General features: G+C 41.8%; 1 protein-coding gene and 1 pseudogene across 1 annotated transcript; one reads left to right on the forward strand and one right to left on the reverse strand.

Moving 5' to 3' along the window:
* Positions 1–2546: 2546 nt before the first annotated feature.
* On the reverse strand, positions 2547–6507 carry LOC127754222 (probable LRR receptor-like serine/threonine-protein kinase At3g47570; annotated as a pseudogene).
* A 980-nt stretch (positions 6508–7487) lies between these two features.
* LOC127754225 (probable pyridoxal 5'-phosphate synthase subunit PDX1.1) lies at positions 7488–8669 on the forward strand. The gene has a single exon (XM_052279715.1). It carries the CDS (start codon positions 7843–7845, stop codon positions 8341–8343), a length of 501 nt encoding a protein of 166 aa, XP_052135675.1. The 5' UTR covers positions 7488–7842; the 3' UTR covers positions 8344–8669.
* Positions 8670–17484: the final 8815 nt, after the last annotated feature.

A 17484-nucleotide genomic window follows, 5' to 3' on the forward strand; every position in this document is an offset into this window, starting at 1 on the left:
CGTCAACCGTCGTTGGCTCTGCAACTATTCTCTTATACACCCCGCCTGCCGCTTCTCCTTTTTATTGTCATTGAGATTTAAAAATTGAATATGATTATCAATGGGTTTTTTTTTTTACTTTCTAGAAATCCCGGCAACCGCCTTACTTGTTTGCTTCACGGCCTGCCTAACGTCCCCTCCTATTAATCGTCATTAGGATTCTATTTGGTGTTTTATTAACAATTTTTATGTCGTATCAACCGCCACCACTCTACTCCTTTAAAGGCCTTACTTAATATATCTCGTCGTGTGTTTTAGATGGTCTTTTCTTTCAATAGTCTTTATTTTTATCACAAATTTTATTTATTTATAAATTGTACTCCTGATTGAAATCTTTTTTTTTTCTTTTTCTAATTTCAGAATTTATTTTTTTTAAAAAAATATAGTTAATACCGTATTGTGTTCTTTTAAAGTTTTTATTTTTTATTTTCAATTTCAGTTGTTTCAAAATTGTATTCCTACTTGAACTCTCTTTTAATTTTTCTAATTTTGGATATTATTTTATTTTTTATTTGAAATTTTAATTAATCTCGTATTGGGTTCTTATATGGATTCTTCTTTCAATATTGCTTATTTTTAATTCCGCATTTCAGATAATTTTAAATTATATTTCTACTTGAACTCTTCTTTTATTTTCTTTTGCTAATTTCGGATTTATTTTTATTTTTATTCTGAAATTTAATTAATCTTGTATTGGGTTCTTATATGGAAACTTCTTTCAATATTGCTTATTTTTAATTTTGATTTTCAGCTATTTTTAAATTGTATTTCTACTTGGACTCTCCTTTCCTTTCCTAATTTTGGATTTTATTTTATTTTTATTTCGAATTTTGTATTGGGTTCTTATATGGAAACTTATTTCAATATTGCTTATTTTTAATTCCAAATTTCATCTATTTTTAAATTGTATTAATACTTGTACTCTCCTTTCCTTTTCTAATTTTGGATTTTATTTTATTTTTATTTCGAATTTTGGTTAATCTGTATGGGGTTCTTATATGGAAACTTCTTTCAATATTGCTTATTTTTAATTTCGAATTTTAGCTATTTTTATATTGTACTTCTACTTGGACTCTCCTTTTCTTTTTTTTTCTTTTTCTCCGATTAATGTGAGAATTTCTAGCCCCCACAGCGAACGTGGTGCCTCCTTTCAAAGCTGTTTTAATAATATAATAGATAGGTTCAAGTATTGATTTTGGATGGAGATTTTGAGTAGATGATTTGACAATCGGGAATTGAGGCAAAGGAGAGTTTTAAACTAAGATCTACAGCACGACTTTAGACTAAGCACTCAAAGAACAAAATTTTCGCAACTAGGGTTTTCATAAATTAGCTTTTAACGTCACACGGAAAGCGGGACGTTATAGTGGTCGACGGCACCGTCGTTCACGCTGACATCTGCGCCCGTCGTCGTCACCGCCGGCTGAGCAAGGTGCCTGCGGCATCCCGCCGAACCTCCTCGACTGATGCTTGAATTGTCTCTCCACCTCGCACCAAGTGGCCTCGTGCCATCTCCCGATGCGCTGCCGCCGTTGCCGACTGTAAGTGGCCCTGTAGGCCGCCGTCATCTTCTTCCTCGGCTGGGACTATGGATCGCCGGGTTCGTCCCCGGGCCGACACTCTTCACTCCCCCCCCCCCCCCCGCCCCCGCCGGGTCCCCTCGCCGCCCATGGTCGTTAGGTCCTCTCATGGTGTCTATATATTATGATCATGGCTATTGCTCTCTCATCCTGCAATGCAGATGGTTCAACCATAGCTTTTCCTATTGGTTATCAATATTAGTTTGGCAGTATGCATATTGAGATTTGATGTGTCTCAAATATGTGCATGTATCCTACTGATGAAAATGCCTAAACGAGTGCATCTTTTATTGTTGTACTCTTGCTGTGAATACAGGCTATTGCTTCAATCCTGAATTTACATGCACAAAGGATTTGTGCGTCAAATTAAGCATGCCCAGGTAATCCAAGCTCGAAAGTCGACGCATATTGCACACCAAGAGGAGCTTGCTGCTGCATTGGGAAATTATTCTAAATTCTCGAGGGGATTTTTCTTCATTGTTTGTATGTCACTTAAATAGTTAAATTTTTTTAAAAAAATATATTAACATGTGATATATCACTTCACAACATGCAACTTAAAATTTAACTTTTACATATCACAACGAAAAAAATAAATTACACTACAGTTTATTTAACTTATATTTACAGTCAAATTTGTTTTTTCGTTACGACATGTAGAAGTTGAATTTTAAGTTGTATGTTTATGGAGTGACATATCATATGTTAATATTTCTTCTTAATTTTTTAATTTTTTTCATAATTATTTAAGTGATATGCACTCTCCTTGCTGCACCCGATCATCAACGGATCAGAGGTCTGCTGCTGCCCCAGAACATCACTAGTTATTAATCCTTCAAATAATGAGATGTACACATTGATTGATCAATCCAGTTGTAGCAGATTAAAGAAACATAAACTATTGTTACTAAGTGGAATAAAGTTGTGGCAAATCCGACCAACATCATGCATCTGTTTGACAGCACCAGCCAGTGTCACTCTGGTATCAGTAAATTTAGTACAAACCAAGAAGCACAGTCCTATTACTCTTATTAAATTCAATAAGAAATCTTGTCTGGGGATGAAACCACGGATGCATGGCCAAGATGATGCCGCCGCCAGCCATAACTTTGCTATTTCAATATAAACTATATCATGATTCATGCCTGATATGACTGGGAAAATAAACGATGTCCAAGTCTTGCTATGAAGAACTACGGGAAACGCATACGCACTGCCGTATATATTATAGACTGGTCGATCTAGTATTGCCGAAGCCTCTGCATTGCTAGCATTGATGCAGAGTAATCCTTCTTGATCCCATTCAGCTTTGAAACTACATCATTCATTGCCATCCTTTGCTCAGGTGACTCACTCGAACACAGCAGGCCTAGCTCAAATATTGACGTAAGGAAGCTGTTACTCCTGCTAGCCGAGGAAGATCCCAAGGGAGCCTTCTGGTGATCAAAGCAAAGATGTGTTTCTTCATCTTGCAATAGGTTTTCGTCTACAACATCGTTAAGATTCTCTGGAAAAGATTGAGAAACCCATTTCCTCAGGGTCAATCCACCAACGAAAATGGGATTTGTAGGCCTCTTCCCGGTAAACACTTCAAGCAACATGATTCCAAAGCTGAACACGTCGCTCTTTCGTGATGCCTTTCCCATGAGTGCGTACTTTGTGAGAGTGATTTTAAAACAAAATAGTTTTGCCAATATTAAATAAAAAGAAATTTCATGGTCCTTGAGAATTACCTTGAGTTACCTAAATTTTACACTAAAAATTTTATTACCTCAAGGCATCTAGTATCTATAAGTACCAAATTTACACTTAAAATGTGATATCTCCCGGTATTTTCTCAAGGATAATAAAACTACTCTTAAATAAAAACCACATGTTTATTACTCACGGAAAAAAATGTAAGTGGATATAGATTGAGAAGTGCGAGTACCTGGTGCCATGTATCCTATTGTTCCTGGCATGCTTGCTGAAACCGTTGAGTTGTCCTCCCCTAAGAGCAACTTTGCTATGCCAAAATCTGCTACATGCGCAGTCATCTCTTCATCAAATAGCACATTGCTAGGTTTCAAGTCACAGTGCACAACAACCTCATAGTGCTCATGGTGCAGATATTCCATAGCCATTGAAACATCTAGCATAATCTCCATCCTTTTCAAGAATGATCCAATGCAAGGCCTGTTTTCAGTGTGCAAGTATGCGTCCAAGCTGCCATTGGGCATGAACTGAAGCAGCAGTGCTCTGAAATCCAAGTTCGAACAGGTATTCAATATCTTTATCAAGTTGCGATGTCTGGCCATCCGCAAAACATGGCACTCCGCATCGAAAGTCCTCATAGCTCGCTCGACCTGTGTGTTGAGGATTTTGATTGCAACCAACAAGCCATCCTCCAGTAGACCCTTATAAACTTTGCCAAAACTTCCAACTCCAAGTAGGTTGTCTTCGTTGAAGTTTTCAGTGGCACGAACAATTTCTTGGTATGACACTAACCTATGGCTGATTGCATCAGCTATATTAAAAGTAGCTGTCAAATCTAGCTTCTTTATTTTCTTTCCAATCATTAGGTATAAGAACACGGCAATGGAACCAAATGTGACAATGACAGCAGGGAGCAAAAACTTCACCAAGTGTTTTTTGCTAGTTGTGTGAGGCTTGTCCAGACATGGAGAAAATCCTAGACGTGGAGCACCACACAGTCTAGCATTTCCATTAAAGATTGCAAAGTGATGTTTGAAAAAATACCACCACTTGGTATCTGACCTTGTAGATTATTGAAGGAGAGGTTCAAAAGAGTAAGATAGGTTAAGTTGGCAAAGTACTTTGGTATACCATCTGAAAGATTGTTATGAGACAGGTCCAATGTTGCTAAACTAATTAGATCTTTGAAGGAGTTTGAAACTGAATCGCTCAATGTGTTGTGGGATAAATTGAAGTAGCTTAGCAGTGTGAGCTGTCCAAATGAAGTTGGGAGGCTACCAACCAAATTGTTTGCAGAGATGTCTATTAGACCTATTGCTTTCATGGGACTTAGATCAGAAGGCAATGCACCAGTTAAGTTATTATGAGATACATTTAGCTGGAGAAGATTACTAAGATTAACTAAGCTTGCGGGTATAGCTGATGACAGCCAATTATATGGTAGCGATAAGTATTGCAACGTGCTTAGGTTGCCTATACCGTTAGGGATAGAACCAGAAAATTTGTTGTCGTCAAGAGATAATTCAACCATGCTGTTTAGGGTACCAATTTGGGCTGGGATTTGTCCAGACATACTATTTATAGAGAGCTCCAATGCTTGTAGGTTCTCAATCAGCACAATAGAATCTGGAATTGCGCCGCTTATTTGGTTGTCAGCAAGCCTTATTTCATTCAAGTTAGTGAGATTTGATATGGTAGATGGAATACTGCCTGTCAAGTTGTTATTGCTTGCATAAAAATATACTAAATTGCTAGAGAGGTTTGCAAGAAAATGTGCAGGAATAGTCCCTGATAGAGAATTCATACCTATGTCGAGGGATTGGAGTTGCCAACAATTGGAAAGAGCGGCAAAGAAGTCAAGTTTTCCTTGCAGATGATTTTCTCCCATGTGAAGGTGGTAGAGAGATCTGAGGTTCCCAAGGGTCGTTGGTACTGGCCCGGTTAGCAGGTTCCTTTCTACATCTAGGAAAGACAACTGAGTCAAGTTTCCGATGGAAGTAGGAAAAGGGCCAGCTAGCTGATTAAATGAGAGGCTCAAATACGTCAGTTGTGTTAGCTTTCCCAGTTCCACTGGAATCATTCCGTTTAGGTTGGAAAATGACAGGTCAAGAACAGTGAGCATGGTGAGATTACTTAGAACAACGGGGATTGAACAGACAAGGTCATTTCCACTATTTCCCCCTAGAGAGAGGAAGTAGAGCTGGGACAAATGTGCTAACCATTCCGGCACACGATCCGCCAGGAGATTTGCACCCAAATCAAGTACCTGGAGTTTCCGGCATGCCGCAAGTCCAGGTGGAATTCGGCCTGTGAATTTGTTGTAAGAGAGCACCATCACCTGAATCATGGGGAGGCTACAGCTCTGGTTTCCATCTGGGAATGGGATATGTCCGGTCAGATTGTTTCCACTGGTAGACACTTTTTCAAGTCTGGACATATTGAAGATGGTTGGGGGTAGTGAGCCAGACAAGTCATTATTCTGAAGAACAAGAACCTGGAGCATGGGCAAGGAGCCAGTCACGCTCGGTATTGGCCCTGATAGGCTGTTGTTGCCCAAGTAAATTACTCTTAGGACGCTGGAGTTGCTGAACAAAAAGTTTGGTATAGGACCAGTCAAGTAATTCCCTCCTAGGTCCAACTTCACGAGATTACGCATGCAGTTTTGCAGCTCGGGTGGGATCTGCCCTGAGAGGTGATTGTTGTAAAGGAAAAGAGATTGGAGCCTCGTGAGGTTTCCCATGATAGGTGGAATGGAACCTGACAAGGTGTTGTCGTGGAGGTTGAGATATCTCACCCAACCTAACCTTCCGAGGTCAGCTGGAATGGAGCCCGTCAGGCTGGTGTTGGTGAGCTTGAGGACGGCGAGGAAAGAGAGGTTACCGAGGTGTGGGGTGATCGACCCTTGGAGCGGCGTGTCTTGCAGGATGAGAGCGGTGACACGCTGCCGGCGCCGGCTGCACGACACACCGATCCACTGGCAGAATGATGTATTGTCCCTCCAGCCGTCGCGAAGGACGCCATGAGGGTCAGGCAGCTCAGCTTTGAACGCAAGCAGCGCGGCCAGGTCGGTGTCGTTGCTCCGGTGATACTCCGCCGCCGTGATGGCCAGTATTAGGAAGATGTAGAACAGTGTAATGCAATTGAAAGGAGGAAGAGCCATGGCAACTATCGTTAGAGCTCAAGTAGTATGTTTTTCTTGAGGGGATGTATAGAGAGAGAGAGAGAGAGTATGGACGTACGGCTGTTAAAATTCTCTCTCGGAATTTATTTCGCCGTGTCGTCGGGGCAGTTTGCACTGAAACTATGGGTGTGTTTTCCACACCAAAATTGAAAGTTTGACTGAAATTAGAAGTTCGAAGAAAAACGTTGGAAGTTAGTGGGAGTAGAAAAGTTTTGATATGATGGAAAAGTTAGAAGTTTGAAGAAAAAGTTTGGAACTAAACCTGGCCTATATTCCAAATCCCCATGACGTGCTTACTATACTGTTAGTCTAGGCCACTAATTAATACTAGTGCTGTAGTCTCCCGCACTCCACCCACTAATATTGCTGAGAGTTAGGAGAAATTAAAAGTAAGGTCAAATTATACTTTCATCATGCCCTCGGTTTCCATTACCTGATTAATTAAGATAGACAATATAGCAAGAAAAATTAAATAAGTGGTGATTGGAATGTGGAATTTGTACTTCAAAAATATTTATATTTATAAGCAAATTTTAAATGCAAAGTATATATATTTATACGTAAACAAAATAAAGGAGCAAGACCGAAACTTGACTTGGGCATTTTTCATTTTCGTTGGACTAATAATTTTCCAGTCGTTGCTTTCAAGACTCACATGTCACGTATGAAATAATGAAATGTGTCACCTACTTTGCTTTCTCTTTGCACTAATACTACCATCATGAGATGGAGTAATTTTATATGCAAATTTTACTATAGAACATCGACTTCGTAATTTTAAGCTGTAGGACATCGTGCGAAGTGACTTTTAGAGGAAGACAATGACAAAAGTTGAAATTTACTGGTGGACACGACATCTATTAAAAGAATAATTTTTGATTGAAGAGGAGATATATCGTGTAAAAGTTCTAAAATACCCTTAGGCCCCATATCAGCTCTTTCATCTCTCTTCTCTCTATCCCTGCGCCCCTTCCTCCCCTGCCATGGCCATGCCGGTGGCACCGCGCTGTCCTTGCCGCCCCGGCGCCCATCCGCATCCACGCTGATGATGCCATCTCCATCCCCGCTCTACCACCACCAGTCACCAAGACGACGCGTCGCTACGCCTAGCGGACGAAGCCACGCACGCCGTCCTCGCCAGCCGCAAACGCCACCTCGTCCTCTCACAACTGCTCCCTTACCGCTTGCTGCACGCCAAGGACATACCGACGACCATGCCCCTGCCAGCGCTAGCCTGCCCACGCCGTCCTTACCGCGAATCACGTCGGCCGTCGTCCTTGCCGCCCTCACCACGCCGCCCGAAGACCATTCCGTCGCCCATGCAGTCCGCCACCACGACTGACGCCCATGTCGTCCCCGCGTCAGCCACCACCTTGCCGCACCATCCTCACCGTGAATCGTGCCGCCCAGACCACTCCAATCACTCCGCCACAAGCAAGATCCACAGGATGGCGTCCTCCGACGGCGATGGAGCGCATCCCTGCCGACATCCGCGTGCAAGGCGGTGTCGCCCAAATGTCCGACCCGGTGCTCATCCGCGACATCAAGCACGTCGTCACCATCCTGGTCATGGCCAAGGCCCACATCGGGCACTTTGTGGAGGCCCAGATCCTGGAGGACATCGGTGAGGCACAACTTCGCATCCTCTTCATCTGCGGCTGCCGCGACCTTGGCGAGGCGCTCCGCCGCATCCGCAACGGCACCACCATAATCCACAACAAGGACGAGGCTGGCACCGAATCCGCGCACTCTGTTATGGGCCAAATCCGCGCGCTCCGCAACACGGACGACGACGAGGTCTTCACCTATGCCAAGCGCAATGCCGCGCCCTACGACCTCGTCATGTAGACCAAGCAGCTGGGCCGCCTCCACACCGTGCAGTTCGCGGCCGCCTCCTCAACTTTTGTTAGTGTCTTTCCCTAAAAGTCTCATTTTGTGCGGTATCCTACCGCTAAAACCGCAAAATCACGATGTCCTGTAGCAAAATTTGTCAACTTTATATGACAGCTTTATTTTTAGAGAAAAGACACATTTCCCAGCTTTATAGAAAACATAACCAAGTTCATACAAAGTTCAGAACACCGGGGAAACCGGTTTTACAGACAAAAGCACAGTGACTATCTAAACACATAACCACCTAAAAAGACGAAAGACAGAGAATTTCTGAATGCAGTTCAGACCCTCTTCTTCAAAGCCACCATCGTCAGCTGCCCCAGTTCTCTTTGTAAAGTTCTTGTATTTTGGCATATAGCAAGTTTGTTGCCACCTCCAGCCCTTCCTCCACCTTATTCGGCGCCAGCGGTCTCCACTGTTGCAAAAACGAAATCACCTTATGAGATAACTGAATCACATCCGACAAAAGATTATTATTAAACACCCAATCATTTCTCATTTGCCAAATCACCCAAACACCAGCTGCAATTATACAAAGATTAGGAATATTATCAGCATTTCCTGGATTCCTAAGCAACTCTAGCATCCCATTTATGTTTCTGGGAGTAATCCCCCAACCCAAGGCATCTCTAAAACAGCACCATAGAAACCTTGAAGGTGGACAGCAAAAAATCAAGTGATTCACATCCTCCTCGCCTCCACACACTTTGCATGACACCTCCCCAGGCCATTTCATTGCTTTTAGTTGTTTGGCTGCCTGTATTCTCCCTTTTACCATCAACCACAGGAAAATTCTGATTTCATATGGCACTGGGATAGTCAAATTTTCCTGCATTCTGGTATCTCTTACACCACCAGAGATTATTTCCCTATATAAAGACTTTGTAGTGAAATTCCCTGATTTAGTCAAGCTCCAACTCATTACATCCCTTTCTTCTGTAAGTATAGCATCCCCTAAGATCTCCAACAATCCATTCCATTCATCATGGTCCTCTTCTCCAAGAGTTCTTCTTGGTTCTATATTCCACTCCCCATTTGTACAAATATGTTAGACTGTCGCCCTTGGCTCCCTACATATGCTATATATATATATATGGGAATTGAGTCTTCAATAGAGTTTCTCCTATCCACACATCATCCCAGAAAAAGATGGATCTCTCGCTCTCAATTTTGTATTTACTCCCTACTCTTATCCAATGTTTGACCTCATGCAGCCCCTTCCAAAATTGTGAAACCCCTATGTCAGTAGATTGGAAAAAACCTCCCTCACCACAGTATTTGGTTCTGACAAGTCTACAGCATGGGTCATCTCCCCCTGACTCAATCTTGAAAATCCACTTGCACAACAAGGCTTCATTCATTACCCTAGTGTTTATGAAACCCAAACCCCCTAGGTCCTTGGGCCTACATAATGCTTCCCACCTAATCATATGATATTTTCTTTTGTTTTCCAATCCTTCCAAAAAAATCTAGCTCTCAAACTATCCATCTTATGATGTGTTGTCTTTGGAAGGAGATAGAATCCCATCATATACATTGGTACACTGCTAAAACAGAAATTTATAGGGATTGCTCTCCCCCCATATGACAAATGGCCACTTTTCCATGTTGCTAGCCTCTTTTCAATCTTGTTTGCTGGGATACTTAAATTAGTTGCAGTCAGTTTTCCTTCACTGATAGGAACCCCCAAATACTTGATTGGTAAGCTCCCAACCAGACAATTAAAAAAATCTGCCACCCTCTTTGTTTCAACTTCATCTCCCCCCACCACTATCACCTCACTCTTTTGGTAGTTGATCCTCATTACTGACATAGCCTCATAGCAGTACAACAAGAGTTTCACAGTTAAAATATTAGATTCTGAATTTACCATAAAAATATTGTGTCATCTGCATACTGTAGATGTGTCAACCCCCCTTGTACCAAGTGTGGAACCAGCCCCTCTAGGTGCCCACTTTACTTTGCCAGCTCAAACATCTCAGCTAGAGCATCAGCAACCAAATTAAAAAGCAATGGAAAAAACATCCTACTTTTCCATTTATATTAATTGCCACCCTACCATTTGTAACTGCTTTCTTGACCCATCCAATCCATTTTTCATCAAATCCCTTCTTTTGCATTACCTCAAAGAGAAAACCCCATTGCACCTTATAATATGCCTTCTCAAAATCGAGTTTCAGGATGATCCCACTCTGATTCTTACTCTTTAGCTCATGCAACACTTCATGTAAAATAACTACCCGATCCAAAATGTATATCCTTGGAATGAAGGCTGTTTGACTTGGGCTAATGATCTTTTCTGCTATCCTGGTTAGTCTGTTGTTCAGTATTTTTGTCAACAGTTTAAAACACATATTAAGCAGACAAATTGGTCTGTATTGCTTTATTGTATTAGCATGTCACTTTTGGGATTAATGTGATAACCCCATAGTTAAGCCTCCACATGTCCAGCTCCCCCTCAAAAAGCATGTCTAACATTTCTTTGATTTGTCCTTTTACTTATGGCCAAAATTGTTTAAAGAAGATCACTGAAAAACACTCAAGACCAGGGGTTGTGTTGGACTTCATTCCTTTCAGAGCTTCTTCTATTTCCTCCATGCTAAATGGTTTAATAAGTTGTTCACTGTCTTCTTGATCTAATCTCCTCCTCTCACTCCAAAAGTTACCTCTCAAGAAAACTTTTGGAGTCTACTCTACTTCAAAGAGGGTTTCGTAAAAACTATAAATGTGGTTCTTGATGTCCTCTTGGTCAGTGATTTCTCCCTCCTCATTTTCCAGAGACATGATTGTTGTCTTCCTCTTCCTCCCATTAGCTGTTCTAAAGTTGTATTTGAATCCCCTCGAGGATCCAGTTTTCCCCACTCCTCCTTTGCCAATAAATCTCTTCAGCATAATAAATCTTCATCAGTTGACTCTCCAACTGATATCTCAACTTCCACTTATCCTACTCTATTTGACCCTGATCTGCAGCATTTTCAATCTGGCTTATTTCTTCTATTAACCTCTTTTTTTTTCTTATCTCACTCATTCTATCCTGTGCCCAACCTCTCATTAGTCTTCTCAGGATGGTCCTTGACACCTCCATTGCTCCAGAATATATTGTTTTCTTCTTTCTGGCTAATTTTCTATCACCCATTCTTTGAAACGTTCCTGAGTCAGCCAAGTAGGATCAAATCTGAAGTTTTTTTGCAATCTCTAGGCTTGGCTCCAGTTCCACTACCAATGGGTTGTGGTCAGAGCCCACTCTCAGTAAACTCCTAACCAATGTCAAAGGAAACAATATTTCCCACTAAGAAGACACTAGCACCCTGTCCAGCACTTCCCTAACAGGCACAGTTTTCTCATGTGTATTTGCCCCCCAACCTATGTAACTCTCTAAGTTCTGCCTTAGCAATGCAGTCATTAAATTTATCAGTCCAGCTTCTATTTATATTTTCATTTGACTTCTCACTTGCTGACCTGACCATATTAAAATCTCTCCCAATAAGGATGGGTATATGAGCATTCATACATTTCTCCAGTATTTCCTTAAGAAAATTGTCTTTCCTTTCATGTTGCACAGGTCCATATACATTAACAATCTCCCATATCTTCTCATCTTTCCTGTTTTTTAATACCATACTTAAAAGGCAAATTTTGCTACAGGACATCGCGATTGTATGTATTTAGCTCAGGGACACCGCGAAAGTGAAGCTTTGGGGAAAGACATCCTATAATCGTGGTTATTTGCTGATGGACACTGATAATAACTAGTGGAATCAATCAACCAACGGGTAGATAGATAAGTGAAGTGTTGGGCTGTAAATAGACTAGTTATGTGTGTGTGTCTTGTGTGCTGGCCCATCTATTGAAGAGGGCCCATCCCATGTATATGTAAGTGAGAATGGCAATAGAGAAAGTGAAGCTTCCAGAGAAAAAATCACAAGACTTCATGGTATCAGAGCCAACCGGCTAGTGGCTGGCGACGGCTAAACCCTAGCCTCGCCGGAGCTCGTCGAGGAGGGAGACGCTGGTGTTGGGGAGGACGTGTGGCGGCGGCGCTGTGAGCGGAGGAGTGCTGCACCCGTCGACTGCTGAGGCGGAGCGGCGGCGTCGACGGTTGAGGCGGAGAGGCCACGTCGACGCCAGAGACGGCGACGGCTGCTGCAGCGCGGCCGGTGTGAAGGAGGGAGCAGGGCTGCAGTGCTAGGTGTGCTTGTGCTTGTGAAGGAAGGAGTGAGTAAGTGTGCTTGTGCTGTTGCTGCTGTTTGGATTTGGTACTTGTTCTGTGAGAGGAGACAGAGAAGAGCTGTGCGTTGGTAGTGTGCTTGGCGCTGTTGCTGCTGCTTGGATTTGGTACTTGTGCTGTGAGAGGAGACAGAGAAGAGCTGTGCGACGGAGGTGCTTATGCTGTTGAAAGGAAAAAAGGGGAGGAAACAGAGAGGAGGTGAGGTGCTTGTGCTGTTGCTGTTGAAAGGAAAAGGGAGGATTTGGTGCCTGTGTAGCTGCTGCTGGTTGGAGTAGCTACAACTTATAGAAGGTGAGAATAAGGAACTTTCTACTGCAAGTATTGCTTGATTAAAATGGGGGAAAATCAGGGACTGGAACAAGTAATGGGTAAATTGGTAGAGATGCTTGCAAAGAAGTTTAATGAGGCACCAACTACGAGTAGTGCAGTGGTTCCTCATACTGAATCGGTGCAAAAAATTGAGTTGATGCAAAATGACATTAAATTGGAGGGTGTAAAAAATTATTTGAGTTGGTCAAGAAGAGCTTTATTGATTTTGAAGACAAAGGGGTTAGAAGGATATGTTACCGAGGAGGTAAAGGAGCCTGAGAACATATCAAGTGTTGAATGGAAGACTTGGAGTACTACCAACTCGTTAGTAGTAGCATGGTTGTTAACCTCACTTATCCCTGCTATTGCTACAACTGTTGAGACCATCTCTAGTGCAAGTGAGATGTGGAAAACTCTTACTAATCTCTACTCAGGAGAAGGAAATGTGATGTTAATGGTGGAGGCACAGGAGAAGATAAGTGTTTTGAGACAGGGGGAGCGTTCTGTTGCAGAATATGTTGCTGAATTGAAGCATTTGTGGTCTGATTTGGATCATTATGATCCTCTTGGGTTAGAGCACCCTGACTGTATAGCAAAAATGAGAAAATGGATTGAGCGTAGAAGGGTCATTGAGTTCTTGAAGGGCTTAAATTCGGAGTTTGAAGGAAGAAGGGATGCAATGTTTCATCAAACCACCCTTCCTACCTTGGATGAGGCTATTGCAGCTATGGCACAGGAGGAGCTTAAGAAGAAAGTATTGCCTAGTGCCACACCATCTTCACCAAGCCCCACCTATGTAGTTGCACAAAGTAAAGAGACCAGGGAGTGCTTCAATTGTGGTGAAATGGGGCACCTTATACGTGATTGCCGCGCTCCTCGCAAGCCTAGTTATGGGAGAGGAAGATTTGGTGATAGGGGTGGAGCAAGAGGTGGAAGAGGTTATGCAGGTAGAGGTAACAGAGGTAGAGGCTATGAGTATAGAAGTGATCACAGAGCTAATGTGGTCACTCTTGAAGAGGGTTGTTCTGGATCTACAAATGTTGATGTTGCCAATCTTGTTCATTCTTCCTCAGGTAACTCAAACCAAGCATTTATGTCTATCAATAGTTCTCATTCAAATTGGATACTTGACTCGGGTGCATCTAGACATGTCACGGGTATGTGTGGAGAATTTGCATCATATAAACCATACCCATTTACACGAAAAGAAACAATTCAAACTGCTGATGGGACATCATGCCCAGTTAAGGGAGAGGGTACAGTACAATGTACTCCTTCAATCACTTTATCATCAGTGTTATATGTCCCTTCTTTTCCAGTGAATTTGGTTTCGATAAGTTCTCTTGTTGATCATATGAATTGTCGGGTCTCCCTTGATCGTGAGAATTGTTTAATTCAGGAGAGGGAAACAGGGAAGAAACTTGGGATTGGCGTCAGGTGTGATGGACTTTGGTATTTGGATCGAAAGGAGACAAGTGAAGATGTATGTCTTGCATTGATGGCTTCTACAAGTGAAGAAGAGGCTAAGGTATTACTTTTGCATTGTCGACTGGGGCACATATCTTTTGAAACTATGAGTAAGATGTTCCCAGCAGAACTAAATAGAGTGGATAAACATAAGTTAGTATGTGATGCATGTGAGTATGGAAAACATACAAGAACATCATATGTGAGTAGAGGACTCCGGAGTATGTTACCATTTATGCTAATTCACTCAGATGTTTGGACTTCACCTGTGGTCTCTATGAGTGGAATGAAGTATTTTGTTACCTTTATTGATTGCTACTCTCGCATGACATGGTTATATCTTATGAGACATAAGGATGAGGTGCTTAAATGTTTTCTAAATTTCTATGCATACATTAAAAATCATTTTAATGCTCGGGTCCAGTTTATTAGAACTGATAATGGAGGGGAGTATATAAACAATGAATTTAGTAGCTTTCTTTCATCAGAAGGAATATTGCATCAAACTTCTTGTCCTGATACTCCTCCACAAAATAGGGTGGCTGAGAGGAAAAACCGTCATCTCTTAGAGACAGCCCGCTCATTGATGTATACTATGAATGTACCTAAATTCTTGTGGAGTGAGGCAGTAATGACAGCAACTTATCTTATCAACCGCACACCATCAAGAATACTTGGAATGAAGACACCATGTGAGATGATATTTGGAAAGAATAAATTTGTTGTTCCACCAAAAGTGTTTGGTTGTACTTGTTTTGTTAGAGATCATAGACCTTCCATTGGAAAACTTGATCCTCGGGCTGTCAAATGCATCTTTGTAGGCTATTCATCTGGCCAGAAGGGGTATAAGTGTTGGAGTCCATCAGAACGACGAACCTTTGTAAGTATGGATGTTACTTTTAGAGAATCTGTCCCATTCTATGGTGAGAAGACAGATTTAAGTTCTTTATTCATTGATCTTGATGATTCAACTAGTGGTCATGATGGTCACCAAATGAAAGATGAAATATTGGGTCCAAAGGGAGATGAACAACCAAAGAAGGAAAAGCTTGTGGTTGGTTCAATTCCATGTCCCATGGGTGGTCCTGTTGCACAGGAGAAAGAATGGAGGAAGCCACATGAAGAGAAAAATCTTCAAGGATACACAAGGAGAACAAGGTGTCCAGTAATCCAACAAGTTGAAGAGGATAATCAGGTAGAGGAAGATGTAAGCCGTGAGCAAGGATCTTTGGAGTCAGGGGGAGAAGAAGAGGAAGTTAGAGAAGAATCTGACTTACCAATTGCCATTAGAAAGAGTGTGAGAAGCAATGCAGGTAAACCTCCACTAAGGTATGGTTTTGAAGCTCAAGATGAGGGTGATGATGAAAATAATATATCCAACTATGTTTCCTATGACTCCTTGTCATCCACATATAAGGCCTTTGTAGCATCACTAGATTCAGTGCAAATCCCAAAGGATTGGAGAGAAGCAAAGCAAGATCCAAGGTGGCATCAAGCTATGCTAGATGAACTAGAGGCTCTTGAAAAGAACAAAACATGAGATCTTGTACCATTTCCTGAAGGGAAGAAAATTGTCAACTGTAAGTGGGTTTATACAGTAAAGCAAAATCCTGATGGAAAGGTGGAAAGATACAAAGCAAGGTTGGTGGCTAAGGGATATAGTCAAACATATGGAATTGATTATGATGAAACTTTTGCACCAGTAGCAAAGATGAGCACGGTAAGAACTCTTATATCTTGTGCAGCTAATTTTGATTGGCCATTGCATCAGTTAGATGTCAAGAATGCATTCTTACATGGAGATCTTCAAGAAGAGGTGTATATGGATGTCCCACCTGGATTTGCCACTTCACAAACTAAAGGAAAGGTGTTGAGATTGAAGAAATCTTTGTATGGTCTTAAACAGTCACCAAGAGCATGGTTTGATCGGTTTAGGCGTGCAATGTGTGCTATGGACTATAAGCAATGTAATGGAGATCATACAGTTTTCTATCATCATAGTGGAGATCATATAACCATTCTTGCTGTCTATGTTGATGATATGATTATCACTGGAAATGATTGCTTGGAGATAACTAGGTTGAAACGGAATCTAAGCAAAGAATTTGAGGTCAAGGACCTAGGCCAGTTGAGATATTTTCTGGGTATTGAAATTGCAAGATCTCCTAGAGGGATAGTTATTTCACAGCGAAAATATGTATTGGACTTGCTTAGTGAAACAGGTATGCTTGGATGTCACCCAGTCTCTACACCAATTGATCAAAATCATAAGTTATGTGCGGAGTCTGGAGATCCAGTGAATAGGGAAAGATACCAAAGATTGGTGGGAAGACTGATATATCTATGTCATACACGACCTGACATAACATATGCTGTCAGTATGGTGAGTCGATATATGCATGATCCAAGAAGTGGTCATATGGAGGCGGTGTATAGAATCTTGAGATATCTGAAGGGAAGTCCAGGCAAAGGCTTATGGTTCAAGAAAAATGGACATCTTAAGATAGAAGGGTATTGTGATGCAGATTGGGCTAGCTGTCTTGATGATAGAAGGTCAACTTCAGGCTATTGTGTTTATGTTGGTGGCAACTTGGTATCTTGGAGAAGCAAGAAACAATCCGTAGTGTCTCGCTCAACTGCTGAAGCAGAATACAGGGCAATGGCAGCGAGTTTAAGTGAGTTGTTGTGGTTAAGAAATCTTCTAGTTGAGCTGAAAATTTTGGAGAACACTCCCATGAAGCTATTGTGTGATAATAAGTCAGCTATTAACATTGCTAATAATCCAGTCCAACATGATAGAACAAAGCATGTGGAGATAGATCGTTTCTTTATCAAGGAAAAACTGGACGAGGGAGTGTTGGAATTAGGATTTGTAACGTCTGGTGGACAAGTTGCTGATTGTTTAACAAAGGGCTTAGGTGTTAAAGAGTGTAATTGTTCATGTGACAAGATGGGTATGATAGATATCTATCACCCATCTTGAGGGGGAGTGTTGGGCTGTAAATAGACTAGTTGTGTGTGTGTGTCTTGTGTGCTGGCCCATCTATTGAAGAGGGCCCATCCCATGTATATGTAAGTGAGAATGGCAATAG

Source organism: Oryza glaberrima, chromosome 11 (assembly GCF_000147395.1).
Source record: "Oryza glaberrima chromosome 11, OglaRS2, whole genome shotgun sequence".
Taxonomy (NCBI): domain Eukaryota; kingdom Viridiplantae; phylum Streptophyta; class Magnoliopsida; order Poales; family Poaceae; genus Oryza; species Oryza glaberrima.